The following is a 20795-nucleotide window of genomic DNA, read 5'->3' on the forward strand; positions in this document are numbered from 1 at the left end:
CTCCCCACAAACACTCCCTTCTAAGGAACGCCTGGGAGCAGGAAGTGGGGCGGCCTCACATGGAGGAACTGCTGCGTGGACCTCAGCCATCTTTCTGAGCTGCCATCACCTGCTCTCGATGCCATTCAGCCATCACGCAGTTCCTGGGCTGTGGCTCATGCCTTTCCCAGCCTGGCGGGGACCCTGACTCCACCAACAGGACCCCAGTCCCTGACCACAGTCCTCTCTGGCTCTAATCCCACATGCAGCCTTGCTACTTTCTCTCTTGCTGGCCAGTGGGGAGATCCCTTGCTCTTCTCACAAGTGTTTTCTCAACACCAGACAGACAGTAGGTGCATGACACATTCAGCACTTGGTGAAGTGCAGTGACAACGGTTTAAATCAGATACAGTCTTAAGCTTAAATCCTTAATTTTACAAATCTAGCTCAAAAGAAGGATCCACAGAGCATAAGACAGATCATTCACATGTATATAGTTCCATAGTTTTATTTTCCCTTAGCTTCTCTAAGGTAAGTCAGATTCCAAGAGAGATGCCCTGGGTGGTGTGTTCTCAGTAGGAAGGAGGAGAGCAGGAGGGTCTTGGGACCCCTACTGGACTGAAAGTATCCCAGGCTGCAAAGTCAGGGGTCCTGGGAAGGCGACTTTCATAACTGGTACATGCGATGTGCATCTTGGGCCTCCCTACCCCAGGTCTGGCTGCTGTTCCCCTCTACCACTGACTGCCCTGTTGAGCACACTCACACCACTCCTATAACCTCTCACTTCCCCACCTAGCACGGCTCTGGGGTTTCCCTCAGTGTCTTCTGGCCCATCTTTCAGACAGCAGTTTGAGGTCTCTGTCCATCTGACCCTGCAGCTGGGCACTGGGACCAGTGTTCTGCTGTGGTTGACGTTTCTGTGAGATGTGTCCTTGGGTAGTGGTACCTCTCAGATCCCCAAACCACAAGCCCAAACAAAAGCACAAGTGGCCCGAGTCTGCCTGCTAAAGGCAGGATAAATCACTGACAACCAAAGCAGACAGCTGCTAAATTCACACCATCAGCCACCCAGAAGCAATGCAGTATTTGGGGGAGAGGATGTACCTAAGTGGCAACAGAGAGGCTTGTCCTATTCCTGTCTCTTTAGAACCAGGTAGGCCTGTGTAGGACACACCTCCTATGCCAGGTGCTCTCGGAGATGTGTACAACCCTCACCTTCACCACAAGGAGGCGAGTGAAGAGCTGGAGTTCCCGAGCAAGGGCCAGCTACCTGGCTAGCCTCCCAGAGGTGGCTGGACACAGGGCACGGTGCTGCCTCTAGGCTGTGGATGTGGGGCTGGGGGAGACAAGAGGTCACGCAATGCACTGCCCTCAGTGGGTGCTGAACCAAGAAAGTCAGTGAGGGCTAAAGAGCAGGGGAGAGACAGGCGGGCCTGGGCTGGGACGTGGCCATTCGATCCAGGGACAACCATTTACCTCCACTGCAGCCTCTCAGCTTGAGCAGGCTTGGACAAATGTGCCTCTGAGAAATTAGCCCTCTTAGACGCTGCCTCTGTAGACCCACGTCTCTACAGATATGCTGGAACACTTGAGGAGGTAAAGCTGTGCAAGCAGTAGAGCTATCATATTTTCACTTCATCTTCTGTGGTACTAACCTTTCCTTTTCATTTTCAAAGGAAATGAAACTTGGAGCACCCTTCCGGAAGGGAAGCCCCTCCTCCCAAACCACATCACACTCAATCCCGAACAGGTAAGACGTGTGAGAACACACAGTAAAAGCAACACGGTTTGGGACCAACAGTTGGCATAATGGCTACTTTGCTGGACTCCCACAGAGCAGACTACAGTTTGAGTGAAAGACTTGGTGGCTTGAAAATCACGCTGGGCGAGTGTGCATGCATGCCGAAAATCTCAAGAGGAGAATGGAGGAGAAGGGTGTGGCCATCACACTCGGGGTAATTTCTCGTTTTCTGTGTTTGGGGAGCATGTACGCCCTATAGAAAAAAAATCTTAAAAAAAAAAAAAAAAAGAAAGAAGAAGGCATCAAGTTTCTTCCCTTACAGTACCTAGAATCATATGGCCTCTATACATTTTGGTTAGAGTTGCCATCACTGGAGGGCAACCAAACCCTGTATCAACCAAACACCAAACTAGGAGAGACTTAGAAGACCATCAGACCCAACTCTTATCAATTCATAAAGCAAAAAGCCAGGGGCCAAAGAAGATGACTGATAAAATCCAGACCCCGTCCCTCATTCCCATAGCTGCCAGCTCTCTGCATGCTGGTGATGGCGCTGTCACCTCAGGTAGAGTCTACAGAAAGCCAGATGTGGGACACTATGAACCTCAGCTGCTGCCAAGCCACAGCGCTCACTCACAGCCATCTGACGTGGCAAAGGTGGCCCTGGGCTTGTGAGCCCTCACTCTCTGGGGACACTTGTCTGGATGCTAGGGTCCTTCTCACGGCACCTGTGTAGTCAAGGTACCAAATCCAGGTCACCGCCGTATCACGACAATCACATGTTCACCGGAGCAGTAACACCTGCCTGGCATACAGGGCGTGTTACCGTCTAGCACACAGACAGATGTCAACGCTGCTTCCGGTAAACTAAAGGATAGTCGCAGACAGAATCCACCTTGGAGACTGCGCGTGTTCCCTCGCACCACATGGCTGCCCTCCACCCTGTACCCCAAGCTAAGAACTGAACCAATTCAATGAGAGCGTCATCAGGTTTACCTTACATTCTTCATCCAACAGGTCCAGGATACCCAGCTTAGCTTCTATGAGGTCAATACAAGGTTGGTTATCATAAAAATCAATCAGGGTCCAAGGAATCTGCTCCTTCATGTATTCCTCTTGCTCTAGTTTGAACACGTGCTAGGGTAGGAGGTAAAGGGTCAAGGTGAGTGCACTGTAGGCACACCTAACCTGCATCCCTTCCACCTCTTGGTGAGTTCTAAGCCCTCAAAGACAGGTAATGCCAGGAAAGATCTGGACACCAAATCACAGTCATGACTGCAGAAAAGGAACACTCAGGTGATTTCTCCTCCCGTGTAAACCCTTCCCTAGGACACTTTAATAGTCACCCGTGTTGCTGTATCCTAACCAGTCACAGGAAGTCCCCTATCTGAGCTGCAGTTGCTTAAATATCTCAGGAGTTTGGGCTCAGAGGAATGGGAGTCAAAGTCAGCAGGATCATTACTCTCTCAACACAGCCACCCCAATCCAGGCCCCCTGAGCAGTGGAGACCACCTTCCTAAAGCTGGGGGGCACTGCCAGGAAACCAGGGAAAGGTCAGCTCAGAGCCCATGACCTCAGGTGGAAGAGAGATGGCCCTGGGCCATGGCTCCTAGGAAGAGATCATCCCCCACCCCCGCACCCCCAGGTCTGGAAGCCAAGCCTACCGAGTTGAACTGCTGCTGGAGCTTCTCGTTTGCATAGTTGATACAAAACTGCTCAAAGCTGTTGACCTCAAAAGTCTCAAACCTGCAGAAGAGAAAGAGAAGACAGAGTAAGAGGCACCTCGTTTTTCCAAAGGAATCACTGGGACGTCCACCAGGCTCTGCTCACCCTGGACTCCTGCCTGTTTCCTACTCTTGGGCTCAGAGAGACCATGGCTGCAGATAGTAGTCCTGCAGAGAACCTTATAAAATTAGGAAAGAATGTGTGTGTATTTTCATAATTAGAAAAAGTACTGACAGCAGGAAATTTTAGGAAAGGCAGACGTAATAAGAACTCAGCAATGACACTATCATTCATATTGACCACCAGTTACATTTTGCTAGGTTTCCTTTCTGTGATTTTACATTTTTGAAAAAAAAAATACTATGGGGACCAGCAGTTAGCATAATGGCTATGCTGCTGGACTCCCACGTAGTCGACCACAGTTCACGTCCCGGACCCGGTGGCTTAAAACTCAAGCCGGGCACGGGTGTGCGTGCCCAAGATCCCAAGAGGAGAACTGAGGAGAAGGGACTGTGGCATGGCCATCCCCCCTGGGGGGTGGTTTCTTGCTTTCTGTCTCTCTGTCTCTGTCTGTCTGGCGAGCACACGCGCCCTACAGCAAAAACCTCTCCAAAAAAAAAAAAGAATACTATGCAAAATTCCATCTCTCAGTTATAATTTTTTACTTTCCATTGCAAACACTTCCCACACTACTGTGATCCACATTCACAGGTATCAGTTTTTGTTTTGTTTAACATTTATTTACCCACTTCTTCTTCAATTTGACCAGAGAGGGACAGAGTGACGCGGGCAGGGTGGGAGTGGGGAGTGAGAAAGCAAGCCGCCAGGTCTGGCACTGGAACTGCAGTTGTCCATGTGGGAGTCAAGTGCCCTTAACCACCTCGCCACCTGCCAGCCCCATACATAGGTATCAGTTTTAACATCTGCTTCATCAATCATTGTCCGGGTCAGGGCTGTGGCCTAGACCTGGGCATCGCAGAAATGTCCAGACGAGGGGACAAGTGGTGCTGAAATTCAGCTCCTTACCCCCATGTGGGCCTTGGGGGTGGGTAGACTTTCTGCCCAAAGGGGACACCTTTTCTGAACTGATCCACAAATATACCCCAGTAGCTGTTAGTGACCCCACCCATAAAGCTACACAATAATTTAACCAATCCCCATTGAAAGACATTTTGGTTTCTTTTCTGATCTTTAGCTGCTGTCAATGTTGTAACAAATACATACATCTTTGAATTCATGTTTCCCCCCCCCCCTTAGGATGCTATTCTAGAAGAATTACCATGTCAAAGAGTATTGCTTCTTAAAAGTGGAAGCAAATTAGGGACCTGCCAATGGCCTAATGGTTACATTGCTGGACTCCCACATGGCCAATCGTGGTTCAAGTCCCAGACCCAGAGGCTTCAAACTCATGCATGTGCGTGTGTGTATGCATGCCCAAAATCTCGAGAGGAAGGAGGACTGTGGTGTGGCCATCATGCCTGGGGGGGGTGATTCTCACTTTCTGTCTCTCTGGTGAGCACACACACACACACACCCTACAGCAAAAAATCTCTTAAAAAAATAATAAGTAAAAAGTAAATTAACTTCTAGAAAGGTGGAACTAATTTATGGTATCCTACTCCCACCTCCCAATCTATAAAAGCATCTTGTACCCCTAATACTGGCCAATGTGTTTTATTTTAATCATCTTCATTGACTTAGAGTTTATACATAATGAAATGCATCGAGTTTTTTGTTTGTTTTGTTTGTTTTTGTTTTTAAAGAGGTTTTTGCTTTATGGTGCATGCATGCACTTGCTAGGGAGAAAGAGAAAGAGAAAGACATTGAGAGTGAAAGTGAGAAATCATCTCCGGGGGGGATGGCCACGCTGCAATCCTTTCCCCTCCATTTTCCTCCTGGGATCCAGGGCATGCAAGCCACCAGGTCTGGGACTCCAACCGTAGTTGGCCATGTGGCAGTTCAGCAACATAACCACTGTGCCATCTTCTGGACCCAAAGTGCATTAACTTTAATGGAGTATTTTGATGCATTCCATCCAATGTCATACGTGTGTACCTATCACACAAAGCAGAGAAGGGACACCTTTATTTCCCAGATATCGTACCTGTGTTGTTCTGTTCAACCCAGTCCTATCACCCTACTTCCACCCCTCACTGGGAGCATTACTGTATCATAGCTGTCTGAGCCATAGTGTGCATTACTTTTTAAATCAGATTTACTTGGTACCTAAAACATGTCTTTGTCTGGAGCTGGCTCTGTGGGCTGGTGTTTAAGGAAGTCAGACTCCACATGGCCAACTGTGTGGTTCAGATGCTGGCTGTGGCAGCCTCAAAACCACACTGGGCACACTCCAAATCCTGACAGGATGGAGAAATGGAGAAGGGATTGCAGTGTGACTATACCCTGTTGGGAGGGGCTTTCTTCCTTCCCCTCTGTCTGGGTAAGCATATGTGCCTTCTAGCAATTAAAAAAAAAAAAAGTCTTCGCATTTTAATTTCTTTGATCATTAACAGAGTGAAACGTTTTTCTGTCTGTGCCAGACATCTGTACTTTGAAGACTATGATCCTTGGTTAATTTTGCTCCATTTTAACTTTAAAAACAGACTTAAGGTCTTCATACTTCAGCATTATCAATACCATCATTCACTGCTCAGCTGGAATGTTTGCTGCATGGCTCCATCACTGTGTGGAGGGGTGGAGTCTGCAGAGAATGTGGGTGGGTGAAGATGAGATGGCATGGCAGAGGAAGCCAGGGGTCCTGGTGGCAGGCCTTGGAATAAGGCTACACTAAGGTTTGGATTTTATTTTACCAGGAGGAAAGGGGGAAATCCTGAAGGCCTAAGACATGGCAATGAGATTTGGCTAGAGACTGGCAGAAGGAAAACGGAACTTGGGGAAGGTGAGTAAGACTGGAGGCAGGAGGCTGAATAAGGTATACTAATCCCAGACTATGCAGCCAGGCAAAATCAAGCAAGGCTGACTGCAGCTGGAGGTGCCAAGGACTAGGATGGTTCTAGAGACATTGAGGAAGATGAGGATGAGAGGATATCAAATGGCTAATGTGATGTGCAGAAAAGACCTACGGACTCAACTGGACGGTCGAGGTACTGCTCACCCAGCTGGTGACACCATGACCCTCAGCAGCTTTAGCTACCAACAAGTGGGGCCGCCTGTACGCCATGGCATCGGGTGGGGGGAAGGAGAAACAGAAACCTGTGTGGATTTCTCGTTCACACGATGGGCCACGTGAGCCAGCAATGGCCCTGCTAAAGAACACTCAACCCCGAGGTGCTTCATGAGTTCTCACTTAATGCACACAATGACCAAGAGCAGAGTCTATTATAAGTCCCCACCTACAGTCGACAACACTGCAGATAAGCTGTCCAAGGTCAAGAGTCAGTAGGCAGAAGAGTTAGTATTTGAACCCAGAAAGTCTGATTTCTGAGACTACAATCTTATTTTGGAGAGTAAGCATCCCCAAAAAGAAGGATTGATGGCTCAGAAAAGCTGTGGACAGAGGAAAATTTAGAAAGAGGGGAGGAATTCCAACACATGAAGAATAGGATGGGCCAGTGGTACTTCCAGTGAGGACCTGGGGTGGGAGTGGGACCACAGGCTTCATCCAGCCTTCCTTATAATCTTCATGTTGTTCCCCTTACCATTCCTCAATACAGACAACTGAGCATTCTCATCTTATATAAAGTGTCATGCAAGCCCTTCCAAACAGTCTGCATCCTAAGCACCACCCACATAGAAATAGCTAGAGCTGCCCCTGGTGAGGACTGGGAGTGGTGGTTGTGGGGAGACAGCATCTACTGAAAACAGATTCATCAGACACCCAACAGGTCAGGGTCAGCACCCAGAAAACCTCAGGCTCCTCATCCTTCCCTACGCCCACCTCCCTACCAAGGAATAGGACAGGGAGAAATGGGAAATCAATAGAGATCAAAGGAGTCAACTGCTCAGAGACAACCACATTAAAAGCACAGCCTTTGGCCATGCCTTTGGGGGGAAAAGTAAAAACAAAACAAAACAAAACAATAAGATCAAAGACACAAAGTCCATGCTGGGATGAAGGCAGCCACACTGTGCACTCCAGACCAGGCTAAGAGAGGCACTACGCCTGCCAGGCATCACCTTGGACTGAGCACCGATGATGATCTTACAGGCTGAGATCTGTCACTCAACCTCACTCCAACTCCCTCCCACCCAAGAGAGGATGCAGCTGACAGCCAAGCCTCAGAGGAAATTTAATTAATAAAATCAAGACGGAAGATAAAAGAGCCACCCCAGCAATTGGCCAGATAATAACATTCGGGTGTGTTGGCAGAGCTTGTACTGAACTCCACAGATAGAAGATTTAAATATCTCCCACTTGTCATTTTTTAAAGGTTTATGTTAGTAGCACTCCATGAAGACCATTCTCATTAATTTGAGATGGCCTGAAATTAGCTCATAATTTCCCTATTTCTAAGATATTATCTGGTAACAATTCCTCTGCCGTCTAGTGCAATTACTGTAATGCCGCAGGGCCAGAGATGAATGAGGGGTTAGGGGAGCCTGGAAAAAATGTATAAGAGGACTGAGCTCAGAAAGCCAGTCAAAGAGATAGGGCAACTTCTCCTTCACGATGGAATTATCTCTGTGGTAATTCTTCCCATCAACAGAGATGACTTTTTAAAACAAACACAATGGATCGATTTATAGTTCACAACATTAACATGTCACACAGAAATTTATATACTGGAGGGAATTGGATTTCTCTTGTAAAATCAATGTGGAGAACATTTAGATCAGAATCCTTGGGTGGAAGGAAGGTCAAAACACAGAATAAGACTTGATGCCGAGGCTTGGTGTCTGTTCTCCTGGTGGGACAATAACTAGCCCTGCTTCAACTTCCTTCTATCTGCACAAAGTAGTTGAGAAGTATACAGTTCCTCCTTATTTCACCTCAATTTCAGGGTGCAGTAAGGGCCACACAGGTCTCTTTCTGTTAGAAAGTGAAACTGCAATAAAAAGATGCCAGCCAGTCACACTGAATTATTAGCCTCCCTGAGCCTTTCACTCCATGACCTGGAGCAAGAGCAGAGAGGCGAATGAGATGCTTCGAAGGCTGAGAAACAATACTTCCCCCAGAGCACAGGGCCACAGGACTGGAATTTCTTAGTTCAGCCTTGTCTTTCTGGCTTATGAAGACCCATCCCGAGCATCCTACTTTGGTAGAATGAAAGTGATGAGATGCAGGTCAGATGCAAAGACAGGCTGCTAGGAAAGAGTTATTACATGTCACATAGGAGAAATTGTGTGGGGAAACTCTAAATAAGCCTTTCCTAAGAACAGGGTCATCTTGTTTTAGGGTCAGAAAAATAATCCAAACATTCCCTTAAGGTCTTTTCCATTCATCCTGAAGCCTATGAACCTCACCAACGCACTTCGGGAAGCTGTTAGAGAGGCCAGCCTGTCCCACCTCTTTACTGAGCAGCCTGGGGTGCTGAGCATGCCTTGGAATAACAGGACTTGAATTCTACTCAATTCTCTACACTTGAGTAGAATTAGGCTTCTCTATGGGCCTAAGTATCCCCACTCAGGACTTGGCCTTTGGGGAGAACACAGTCCAGGCAACACTCAAATCCCAAGCCAAGAACAAATATCCTCCTCTAGGATCTGAACCCACTCAGTTTGCCCTGTGCCGCAATTCCTTGCTCTGCTTCATGCCTGGAACTCTGATGTGGGAAGGAAAAGACCCACCACACGGGAATCCTTTCCCAACACGTCAGTCAACTGTCTCCAGAACCAGGAGGGTTGTGACAAAGAGCCAATCACAGTCCCCACCAGGAAGAGCTACTGGGAAGATGACAGGAAGCTAGGATATGAGAACCTCCCCAAGTACTATGACTTTTATGTGCTGTAGACTTTTAAAGAACAGTGAGGTTACTGGGGCAGGGGTGGGGGAGTACTGGCATAAACAATAACAAAATGGGACTTGCCTTAGAAATACACAAGGGTGGGGCCAACAGATGACATGGAGATTAAAGTAGCTGGATCCCACATGACCAACTGCACAGGTTGAATCCTGGACCAGGTGACTTGAAAACACACCAGGTGCATGTGTTTCCATGCCCAAAGTACCAAGAGGAGAATGGAGAAGGGATTGAACTATGGCCATCCCCTGGGTTAGGGTTTGGGAGGTGCTTTCTTACTTTCCCTTCCTTTCTGTCTCTAGAGTGTACACACCCTACCACACACAAAAAAAATTTTTTTAAAGAAAGAACACAGGTGTGTGGTTTTAGGTACACTCCAAACAGCTGCCTCAGAGCAATTCTACATGGTTGTGCTTAGCTTTAGAGCACCCAAAGTTACAAGCCTCTCCCGGGAGGTTGCATAACCCAGCAGCTTCAGAAAACTTGCCAGGTCTGAGAATAGTGGGGCTAATCATGCATGTCCCCCTAAAGACATGTCCGTGGATCATCTGGGCTATCCAGGGATGAGCCACTGTCCACAGGCTAAGCTAGAAAGACAAGGCTAAACTGAGAAATTCCAGTGCCACAGCCCTGTGCTCCGGGGAAGTACTGTTTTTCAGCCTCGGAGGCATCTCATTTGCCTCTCTGCTCTCTCCAGGTCACGGACTAAGAGGCTCGTGGAGAGTAACTGATCTCTCCCCTCGACTACTGGAGAAGCCTTTTCATGCTGGTCAGAGAGATGCTGAATAGCCCCCTCTCTTTTTTTTTTTTTTTTGGGAGAGATTTTCACTGTAGGGCGCGTGCGCTCGCCAGACAGACAGAGAGAGACATAGAGACAGAGAGCGAGAAATCACCCCCCAGGGGGGATGGTCACGCCGCAATCCCTTCTCCTCCATTCTCCTCTCAGGATCTTGGGCACGCACGCACACGTGCCCGGCGTGAGTTTTAAGCCACCGGGTCTGGGACACGAACCGCGGTCGACTACGTGGGAGTCCAGCGACATAGCCATTACGCTAACTGCTGGTTCCCAATAGCCCCCCCTCTTAAGAACTCTGCTAGGACTATACTTAGAGGTGGAAGCAATTCGAACATCCATCAGTGGATGAGGACAAACAAAATGTGATACATAAATACGATAGAATATTATTCAGCTTTAAAAAAGGAAATCCTGTTATCTGCTAGATGGATGAACCTGGAGGACATTGAATAAGCCAATCACAAAAAGACATAAATTGTATGATTCCACACATATGAAGAATCTACAGTAGTTAAACTCAAAGACACAACAGGTAGAATGTATGAATGCCTGGGGATTAGAGGGAGGGGACATAGGAATTTTTGTTTGTTTGTTTAATAGGAGGTGCTGTGTTGGCCAAAGAGATACAGGGAAAGGGAGAATGCTTCCCTTGATGGGTATGGTCACGCTGCAATCCCTTTTCCTATTTTTCTATCCTGTTGGGATTCTGAGAGTACATTTAAGCACACACACACCTCGCATGTTTTTCAAGCTCCTGGAGTAGGAATCTGAACCACTCAGTCAGTCATCTAAGATCTGGCTCCCTTACATACTAGATCCTGGGGCTAGCCTAGGTTTGTTTGTTTATATATGTGTGTGTGTGTACATGTGTGTATATGTATATGTATATATAAAATATATATATATATATATATGTATATATATATATATACATATATATATATATACACACGCCTGGCGTGAGTTTAAGCCACCAGGTCCGGACTTGAACCATGGTCGACTACGTGGGAATACAGCGACATAGCCATTACGCTAACTGCTGGTCCCTATGTATATATATTTTTAAGTTCATTTATGATAGAGTGCGCACATGCTCACAAGGTTGGGGGACGAGTACTCTCAACAGGGTTTCATCATCCCATGACCCCCTTCCCTCAGCCCTCCAATTTGCCAGAATCACGGGTACATGTGCGTAAACCTAATGTGTTTTCAAGCTAACCTGGGCATGTGAACCCACAATTGGCATGTGACTTCTAGCACTGCAGTTCAGTTTGCTACCAGCTATGCCATCGGGTTGGGTCAGCGTTAAAAGGTGTAGCGTTTCAGTTTTACAAGATGAAAAAGAGAGAACTTTCATAACAATGTGAATACACCTGATGCCAGAGAATGGTACATTTAAAAATGGTTACGATGGTAAATTTTACATGCGCCTTTAGAAATTTGTAAATAATCATAAAAACTACATCATTAAAGAGCACAGAATAGACTTGGATACTAGTCTGCATTTGGAAATACCACAAGAAAATAACACAGAGGAGGATTTACTATCCCAGCAAATCCCATTTCCTGCTTCCTGGGACCAAAACTTCCCTACCCCTTCCCAGTGATCCTCAGCATAATGCACTAACCTACCTGCCCTGCTCCCAAAACCTCCCAGGCTAATGTACTCAGCAAGACTGGGCTGGCCATAGACAAATCCCTCTGCTACCCTGGCATTTTGAAGGCTAAAGTCAAAGACAAACAAATGTGTATTTTTCCCAAATTAAAGCCATTTATTTCTTGTTGCCTCAAGGAAGAGAGAGGAATAAAAGATTAAGACTGCAATTAATCAACAATTGGCATGTGACTTCTAGCACTGCAGTTCAGTTTGCTACCAGCTATGCCATCGGGTTGGGTCAGAGTTAAAAGGTGTAGAGTTTCAGTTTTACAAGATGAAAAAGAGAGAACTTTCATAACAATGTGAATACACCTGATGCCAGAGAATGGTACATTTAAAAATGGTTACGATGGTAAATTTTACATGCGCCTTTAGAAATTTGTAAATAATCATAAAAACTACATCATTAAAGAGCACAGAATAGACTTGGATACTAGTCTGCATTTGGAAATACCACAAGAAAATAACACAGAGGAGGATTTACTATCCCAGCAAATCCCATTTCCTGCTTCCTGGGACCAAAACTTCCCTACCCCTTCCCAGTGATCCTCAGCATAATGCACTAACCTACCTGCCCTGCTCCCAAAACCTCCCAGGCTAATGTACTCAGCAAGACTGGGCTGGCCATAGACAAATCCCTCTGCTACCCTGGCATTTTGAAGGCTAAAGTCAAAGACAAACAAATGTGTATTTTTCCCAAATTAAAGCCATTTATTTCTTGTTGCCTCAAGGAAGAAAGAGGAATAAAAGATTAAGACTGCAATTAATCAAGTCTGCAGAGGCAAACTCTGGTTAATACAACATGAAAAGGAAACCCCAGCCAAAAGCTACCAGGGTCTCCCCTATTAATTCCCATCTTCTTCATGGTAAGAAATACCCCGAAGGCAACCTCACAGATCCTTAGTTAAGGAAAAAGGCTTGGCTTGGTTTGGCTGCATTGCTCTGGGGATTGCTTGCTTTGCACTTTCTTGGTGCTGGGGCACAGGAGGAAGATGCAGGGAAGTTGTCCTTATACTAGGATAGCAGGTGTGTGGAACGGTCCAGGAGCGCATAAGGGAAGGGCTTCTGGGCTTGGGCTGGTCACAGTCAGAGCAGAGGCAGCTGCCGCATGCCAACTTGTGTAGGTGTTCATACTTCTCTATCTTGCAAGCTAACCACCAAAAAATCATACACGGACATGTATGATCTGAGCTTGCATGTACACACAGAAGTGTGCATTTGTCCACTCTGGGTGCTGATTCTGTAATAGCATCTTAAAGATTAGCAGGAAAATGTGGAGTGACTCATCTATGGCCCAGAACTCCTTTCAGTTGTCTCTAGAGAAAGCCTGACTGGTGGCAGGCCAGTAACACCCTGGATAGGCGCTGCAGTTCGTCTGGAGCCAGTTATCCCAGCTGATGCAATTAATGCCCAGTGGGGGGAGGAGGGGGCAAAGGGAAGAGGGAAATTCCACTCTCATGTCCTAGCTCTTTGCATGTCTTTTCTAACCAAAAGGGGGGCAACTCCTTATGATGTCTGGCTTGATGAATGAGGTTTACTCAATTGAAAAGAGTATATCCTACCCTTCTTCCTAGTCTTTCCAGAGTCCACTTCGGTCATTCTATTGCTCACAAATGACAAGGAGGAAGGAAAGCAAGGGCCTCAGGTTAACTCAAGGTCATCCTCTGTGGGTACACCCAGGGACCCTCATACTCGAGAAAGATAAAATCTTCTTTCTCTCTAGTGCTTGGTGGACAGAGACAGGAAGAGAAAACTCTGAAAATAAAAATATGAAGCTTGGGCTCACACTGAAGTCTACTCGTTAAGGAAGCCAGATCCCACATGGCTGACCACAATTCAAATCCCAGCCTCGGTGGCTCGATAATGCCAGGTGTGTGTTCACATGTGCAAGAAACCACAAATAGGATGGAGGAATGGAGAGGGGATTGTGGCATCACCTCGCCCCAGTGGGTGGTGCTCTTTCCCGCTCTCTCTGGAGAGCACACACACACTCCAGTAATTTTTAAAATTTTTAAATGATGCTTGAAATGTCTGATGCCATGAAGAAATGCTCCTTAGAGAGAATCACTTTCCGTAGTTATAAGCACAGCCTGAGAACTAGAACTAGTTTGGAACAGGAGGGAGGTGGTCAGAGAGAGCGAGAGATGGCATATTGTGTATGCCTACCCATTTCCAGACAACTAAGGGATGACCACATTAAAGAGAGAGGGAGAGACTGACTCAGCGGGTGTCTGGAGGATACCTACATAACGAGGGAGGTAAGACAGGTAAGCCACCCCGGGTGACAAGGAGTGACAGAAAGAAACTCACACAAGTTATCCCAGGTTTCCAACACATGTTCTATCTCCTTCTCTTTCAGATCAAGAAATGTCGTTGACCTGATAGATGAGAAAAGTACCTCCAGACTTAAACTACCTGCTCTCCGGAGGTTACACTGTCCATTTTAATCTCCTAAGAGTGTACTCTAAGCTCTCTGACCAGAAAGGAGAGACTGGGTCAGTCCATGTTTTACAATAATTTCTCGGCAGACCAGAGTGTTCAGGAGCACGCATATATGCATTTAGGGGGTGTCTGTAAGCGCTTTCTTAACAACGAACAGCCTAGGTAAACTGCTAGCTCATTAACTCTGAACAGACCTTGTATCTAATTAGCTGTCCTGAATTCTTATAGAATGTGAACTCGGCACTGCACTGGCACACACGGGGGTTGGGGGGACCGAAGCATGGGCATTTATTTCTCTCCAGGAGAATCAATCACTGTTTAAGCATGACTGCTCTATGACATGGTTTGAAAAAAGGCAAATTACCTTATGAGAAGGAACAAGGATTAAAAAAAGAGAAAACTGGGGCAGATGGTGATGCAGTGGTAACACCACTGGACTCACATGAAAAGATCCTCAGTTCGAGTCCCCACACTTACCTACATGTGCTGGGCATGTGTACCTGCCCAAGATTCAGGCTGGCTGACACTGAGGGTGGATCAGAATGTGGAGATTCGGGGCAAACATGTCTCTCTCTCTCATGGAAGAAGTAAATAACTAAATGTAAGAAAAAGGAAGAAAAGGGGCCAGCAGGTGGTGGGGTGGTTGAAGTGCTGGATTTCCACATGGCCAACCACAGTTCAAGTTCTGAACTTGGTGGCTTGCTTTCTCGCTTTCCCTCCCTGTCTGTCTGTCTTTGGTGAGCACATGTGCCCTATAGCAAATTTAAAAATAATAATAGGGACCAGCAGTTTGCATAATGGCTATGTCACTAGACTCCCATGAAGTCGACCGCGGTTCGAGTCCCAGACCTGGTGGCTTAAACTCACACCAGGCACATGTGCATGAGTGCCCAAGATCCCGAGAGGAGAATGGAGGAGAAGGGACTGTGGCATGGCCATCCCCCTTAGAGGGTGATTTCTCACTTTCTGTCTCTCTGTCTCTATCTCTCTGGTGAGTGCACAAGCCCTATAGCAAAAAATCTCTCAAGATAATAATAATAGGGACCAGCAGATGGTGTAATGGTTATGTCACTGGCCTCCCATGTAGTTGACCATGGTTTGAGTCCCAGACCCGATACTTAAACCTCACACCAGGCATAGGTGCATGTGTGCACAAGATCCCGAGAGAATGGGGGAGAAGGGATTGTGGCATGGCCATCTCCCCAAGGGGGTGTCTCTCTGGTGAGCACACACGCCCTATAGCAAAAATCTCCAACTAAATAATAATATAATTAATTTAAAAAAAAAAAAAAGAAAAGAGCAACACATGCCTAGAAGGAAGCGCAAGTGGTAGGAAACTCCCAGGAGTGTTTGCAGGGGCCAATGCTGCTTGGCCCTGTGGTAGAAACCACCTGTCACTGAGCAGCTGTCAGATGTTCTCAAAGGAACCCACGAGTTGCTCTGAGATGAGGAAGCATGTCAGTTGGGAACTGGCACTAGAAACAGATGACTGGGTCCTCTAGATTGCCACTCCACTCAGGGACAACCTTCACACCATGGATGCGCCTTCCCTGCAATCTACTGGGCCGTTGGAAAAGTCACGATGTATTTTTCTATGTTTTCTATGTTTTCCTATGCAAAAAAGCATTACTTTTCCAATGAGCCAATATTTCTCCCCTTTGGGCTGTTATAGTACCTTAGATAAAATAAACTCAATTGTAAAATTTAAACAGCAACTATAGGTCCCAAATCCCGGCTGCTATCTGCAGACTCAGCAGCACCAGAATCCAACCACAGAGGTCTCTAAGATCCCTGGGAAAGGAGGAACTAGTCTACACAAACTTAAGGCACTATTAAGAAAATATGCAATGTTCAGGCATTGTTAAGAATATACTTAAGACACTTCCACTAGGATCTCTGGGAAGGGAGGAACAAGTCTATGTGAACTCAAGCCACCGTTAAGAAAATACGTAATTACAACAGAACCGAGGCATGATATTTTATGGGCCAGCAGTACGGAAGTCATAATATCTGTACATGCTATTAACAAGGAGCCTTCATGTTAACCTTATAAAAACAAAACTTGAGGGAAAAATCAGGTTCTTGTGCAGGTAGATTAAGGGAATGGAGTCAGACACTGCAGCCTGGGTTTCTCTGGGTCTTCCTTCAGAAGGGGACATTAGATCAGCACTCTGGGAAATCCAATTACCTGGAAGTTCTCGAGGTAGAGGGAGGAAGAGCGCAGAATTAATTCTTGACAATGAGGCAGTAAGTTCCCCAAGAGCACAACTTCTTTCTGCTCTGCCAAGAGCAACTAAAGGGGCTCGGCACAAAGCAGACTCTGGACTGTGCAGAAGTGGCCCGCTCAGTCGGGGCACTCGGCTGCCACCCTGAAGAGCTCCAGAGAGGACGCTGCCCTCTACTTCCCTCTCTGAGGTGATTCTCCACTGCATGCTCATTACCCATGAGGTTTCCTTTCATGCTTGACTTTTTCCTCCCATCTCGACTGTGCTCGGCTTCCCAGAGCTGTCTCCCCACCTCCCATAGTCTAAATCCCTCCCTGTAAAAGATGCAGTTCAGATCTCATAACCTGCATAAGGCTCTCTCCCTGGCTGTGCAAGTGTGCCCCTCAGGTCTTGAAATGTGTACAGTGTGAAGTGTCCGAACCCTCAAACAGACCCTTCTGTGATTTCTTCTGATGCCTCGTGTGTGTGAGATCATGCTTTAGCATGTTCCTGAGGCCTCTGTGACGCCAGAAGTCAATTTCATCCTCATCCTCCATAGCACGTGTGTGGCTGCATTTGAAACCCAGCATGAGCAGAAGCATCAGAGATGAAGCAGGAGCGTGACCCCGGCACAGGGACGTGGCTGCTTCCGGAGGGACTGTCCTTTACTCCGACCTCATCACAAGGCGCGCCCCAAACAAGGTCAGTCCACTGAGCAGCTGTTTTCACTCGAGCATCACCGTTCTCACCACACAGCACTTCTTTGGGTCTGAATTTCTATTTTAAGACAAAAGCCATGGCTTCTTTGATTTTAAGGTCCAGGAGGATTTCATCTATTCTTAGTTTAAAGAGGGCAGGACACTGGTCAGAAAGAACTACAAGGGAGACTGCAGCCCACTTTATGTAACTTCAAACGATTCCAGAAGGATCTGGAAAGAACTTCAGAAAGACCATGACTCAAAACTTCATTTGAAGCTATAGACACTAAAGACCGGAGAGGAGCTGTGATCTGCAGTCATTCAGCCAGGTGGGGACAGCACGGATACACAAACTGCCGTCTCCTCATGGCCAGACAAGTGTGCTTCCCCCATATCATACTGCCTGTCTGCAAAAGCTATGCTTCCATAAACACCAGCCTTTCAATTAGGCTGGACTTCCAAAAGAAACTTCACGAATGACCACGTGTAACATCAACCTATAGAGTGCTAGCCAGCTTGATGGTATTACGATAACCACCTTGGCTGGTTAGTAGTCAATGAGATTGAATGGTAGAATAAAGTTAGACAAAACCGAGATAGAAAACCTGAATCTAGTTCTATTTCTTACAGTAATTTCCAGAATAATATTGGCCAAGTCAGCTCCCTGTCTAGGCATCAGTTTCCCAATTATAAAAATGGATGCCTACAGGGCTTCTCAGTGGGGAGTTATGATGTTTTGACAGGGTCTACTCTTCCCAGGGACTGTCCTCTGTACTATATAACACTTAACATGCTTGGTCTCAGACCAGAAATCACCCCGATCTCTGTGATAACTGAAAATGCCCTCTCCCACATTTTAACACCCCCTCCCCCAGCTGAGAACCACCAGGAAGGGCTCCGAGGTCCTTGCTGGCCTTTAAATGGCAGCAGAACAGCACCATCAGTCAGCAGGTGGGGCAAGGGCTGGAGGCCGGGCCGCAGGCCTACCCATAGATGTCCAGGACCCCGATGAAGGAGTGCTGCTTGAGGGAGGTGTGCAGGGCCTTGTTGATGTGCTCCACAATCCAGCCGAACAACTGGGCGTAGATGTGCTTGGCCAAGGCGTTGCGTGCATTGACCACCTGCTGCACGGACATGGTCTTGACGTAGGTCTCTGAGGTAGTGACCAGCTTGCGGTGGCACAGCCAGTGCTCCATCTGACTGTGCTCTACCCCTAGCAGTCGGCAGAAGTTGTTGAGGTGTTCATCCTGGGGCTAGGGGAGACAGAGGGGAAATGGGTTCAGAAAAAGTATGGAGGACATGTGTGTCCCACAGTCGTGTCTCATTCACTCCTCTCCTGCCTGGAGGGGAAAAACCAAACTGAAGGCCTCCTCTATACCCGCCTCAGGGCAGGGCTAGCCATGTCCCCCAGTCTCTACACACATGTCGCTAAGTGGAGATGAGATGTCAGGGTCTCACTAGTGCTGCTCAAACTGGTCACACCTGCCAGTGGCCAAATGATCAGGGCGGAAAGAAACAAAAATGCTCTCTCCACTTTTCCTACTGCCCCAGCCAGTGCCTTTTACCACTGCCAGACTACTGCCGAGTCATGGCAGAAGGGGCTTCCCTGAGGGATGGAGGCAGATGTGCAATGACAGCTTGGGAACAGAGGCGCCATTCGGAGTAAGCAGCACGGGCAGCCGGCTCACACTGCAAGCAGCCTGTATCTGCGGAGGTCCACAGGCAGCCGCGTAACCCTGGAAAAGAGCCTCCTCCCTCTTATAACTCTCCACTTACGAGGCCCCTTCTATTAATAGCTGTATGCTCCAAGATGATCCACAGACTTCTGAGGCTAGAGGGGACCCTTCCATGACACTCAGCCAGTCCCTCCCTCAGGCTGCATTTCCCCATTCTGCAGTGCAACTTGGACCAGAGCAGCAGTTCTCTTCCAGGTGGGCAGGATACAAGAGAATCCCTTTGACAGAGGAGCATTTCGAACTATGCATGGTACCAGAGATGTGCTCAGAATGCTGGGGTGAGAAATGGGCAAAAATCCAAGGGGCAAAGTCCCCCCAGCACCGCAGGGGCACTGTCCTACACTCCCAAACCGACTCTTGCATCTCAGCCTCAGTGACACTAAGTCACACATCACTAAACTCTGTCTACATTGTTTTAATTTGCCAGAGGGTGCATGCTCTCGCATGCGAGAGAGAGAGAGAGAGATGGGGGGAGGTGAGAAAGCACTCTATGGGGGAGAGTCAGGCCACAATCCCTTTTCCATTTCTCCCTCCTTTCAGGATTTTAGGCACGCACGCACACGCATCTGGCGCTGCCTTAACCACCATGCCACTTGGTGGCCTGTGTTTACATTCTTAAAACACTTACTGCTTGGAAAAAATAGTTAATGTATAAAGCTATCACATAAAGTGAAAATGTAGAGCAAATTTTGACCTGAGATGATCAATTCACACCTGTTCATTGATGACATAATCATGTTCAGAGCTGAATTGAAACAGTGTCCCTCTAGTTTAAGCCTCTTTTCCATGGGGGACAACAACTCCCCACATCCCCCAGAGCCCCCAAGCTTAGGGATCCCACTGCCCTTCTGCCCAGTTTACCTATCCGGCTGCCTCTAAGAGCTGCAAGAGTCTTGATGTCTTTTACTCAAATACCAATGACACCACCGGCCCTTGGGCCACTCTGTAGCCCAATTTATTTGACTTATTTCACCAAAATGTGTAAGTCTCTTGGATAACCCTGAGTGCCCATGCAGAGTGCCCCACAGAAAACCTGCTCATTCTTACAGGTTCTTCTACCGTTATTCATTCCCTCATCTAAATCTGCCTGGGACCACTGACAACCCAGGCCTGAGCCTGCCCAAGAGCTGATTAACTCTGAGGCCAAAAGGGAATTCTTTACAACTGGATGTGCCACCTCCCAAGGCCTGAAATTGCTGTGGGACTCATTTCCTGATGAGGCTGCCTTACAGGATTTAAATGAGGGCTTGTTCAATCAAAATTAACCCTGATAACTGTATCACTTCCCCCTAACACCATGTCCCCAGGGCCATCTTTATCTTCACATGGTATTTAAAATCCATCTACTTAAAACAAACACAATTATAAAACAGAATGTCAGAGTAGGAAAGGATCTCCCAACACCATTAAGGCCTGTGTCTTTTCCGAAGTATGGCTGGTGGGACAGCAGTTGTGTGGAACAGTAGTTGGTTTTACTATAAAAAAGAGGAGGGAGGATGACACTGAGTTAAACACAGCTGAATGGGGCATTGGTGTACCTTATAAGCACCAATAGAGAGACTCTTTAAGGAGCTTTTCCTGTACGTATTTGACCAAAGAGCCCTACGTGCCTAGGAAACTGCCTAGGGCCAAGGTCCTCAGGTAAACACCTAAGGAACTACCCTTCTGATCCAGCCTTCCTTATTATTCACAGAAGGAAAACTGGGTTAAGTGAGGGTCCCTGACTCCCGCCCTGAAGCTCCTAAACCAGGCCCCGATGGGGATCCACTTGGCTTGGGCAGGTGTGAAGAGGCCCCTATCTTTCCACAGTCACTCAGCAGCGATGGTCTCCACGGCCGCGGCTGGGGGCCCACTCTGCGCACACACAGACATATGGGGCGGAGGTAAGCGCCTGGA

The 20795-nt window shown here is 47.4% G+C and overlaps 1 protein-coding gene across 2 annotated transcripts in view; it reads right to left on the reverse strand.

Moving 5' to 3' along the window:
• Window positions 1–20795, reverse strand: part of MYO5B (myosin VB) — a 275873-nt gene that overhangs the window by 133426 nt on the left and 121652 nt on the right. For both annotated transcript variants that reach the window (XM_006144449.3, XM_006144451.3), the window contains exons 10-12: window positions 18151–18416; window positions 3385–3466; window positions 2717–2857 (exon numbers count right to left, since the gene is read on the reverse strand). In XM_006144449.3, coding sequence (XP_006144511.1) covers window positions 2717–2857; window positions 3385–3466; window positions 18151–18416 — 489 coding nt within the window. The remainder of the gene's footprint in view (window positions 1–2716; window positions 2858–3384; window positions 3467–18150; window positions 18417–20795) is intronic.

This window comes from Tupaia chinensis, unplaced genomic scaffold (genome assembly GCF_000334495.1).
Source record: "Tupaia chinensis unplaced genomic scaffold, TupChi_1.0 Scaffold000119_2, whole genome shotgun sequence".
Classification (NCBI taxonomy): domain Eukaryota; kingdom Metazoa; phylum Chordata; class Mammalia; order Scandentia; family Tupaiidae; genus Tupaia; species Tupaia belangeri.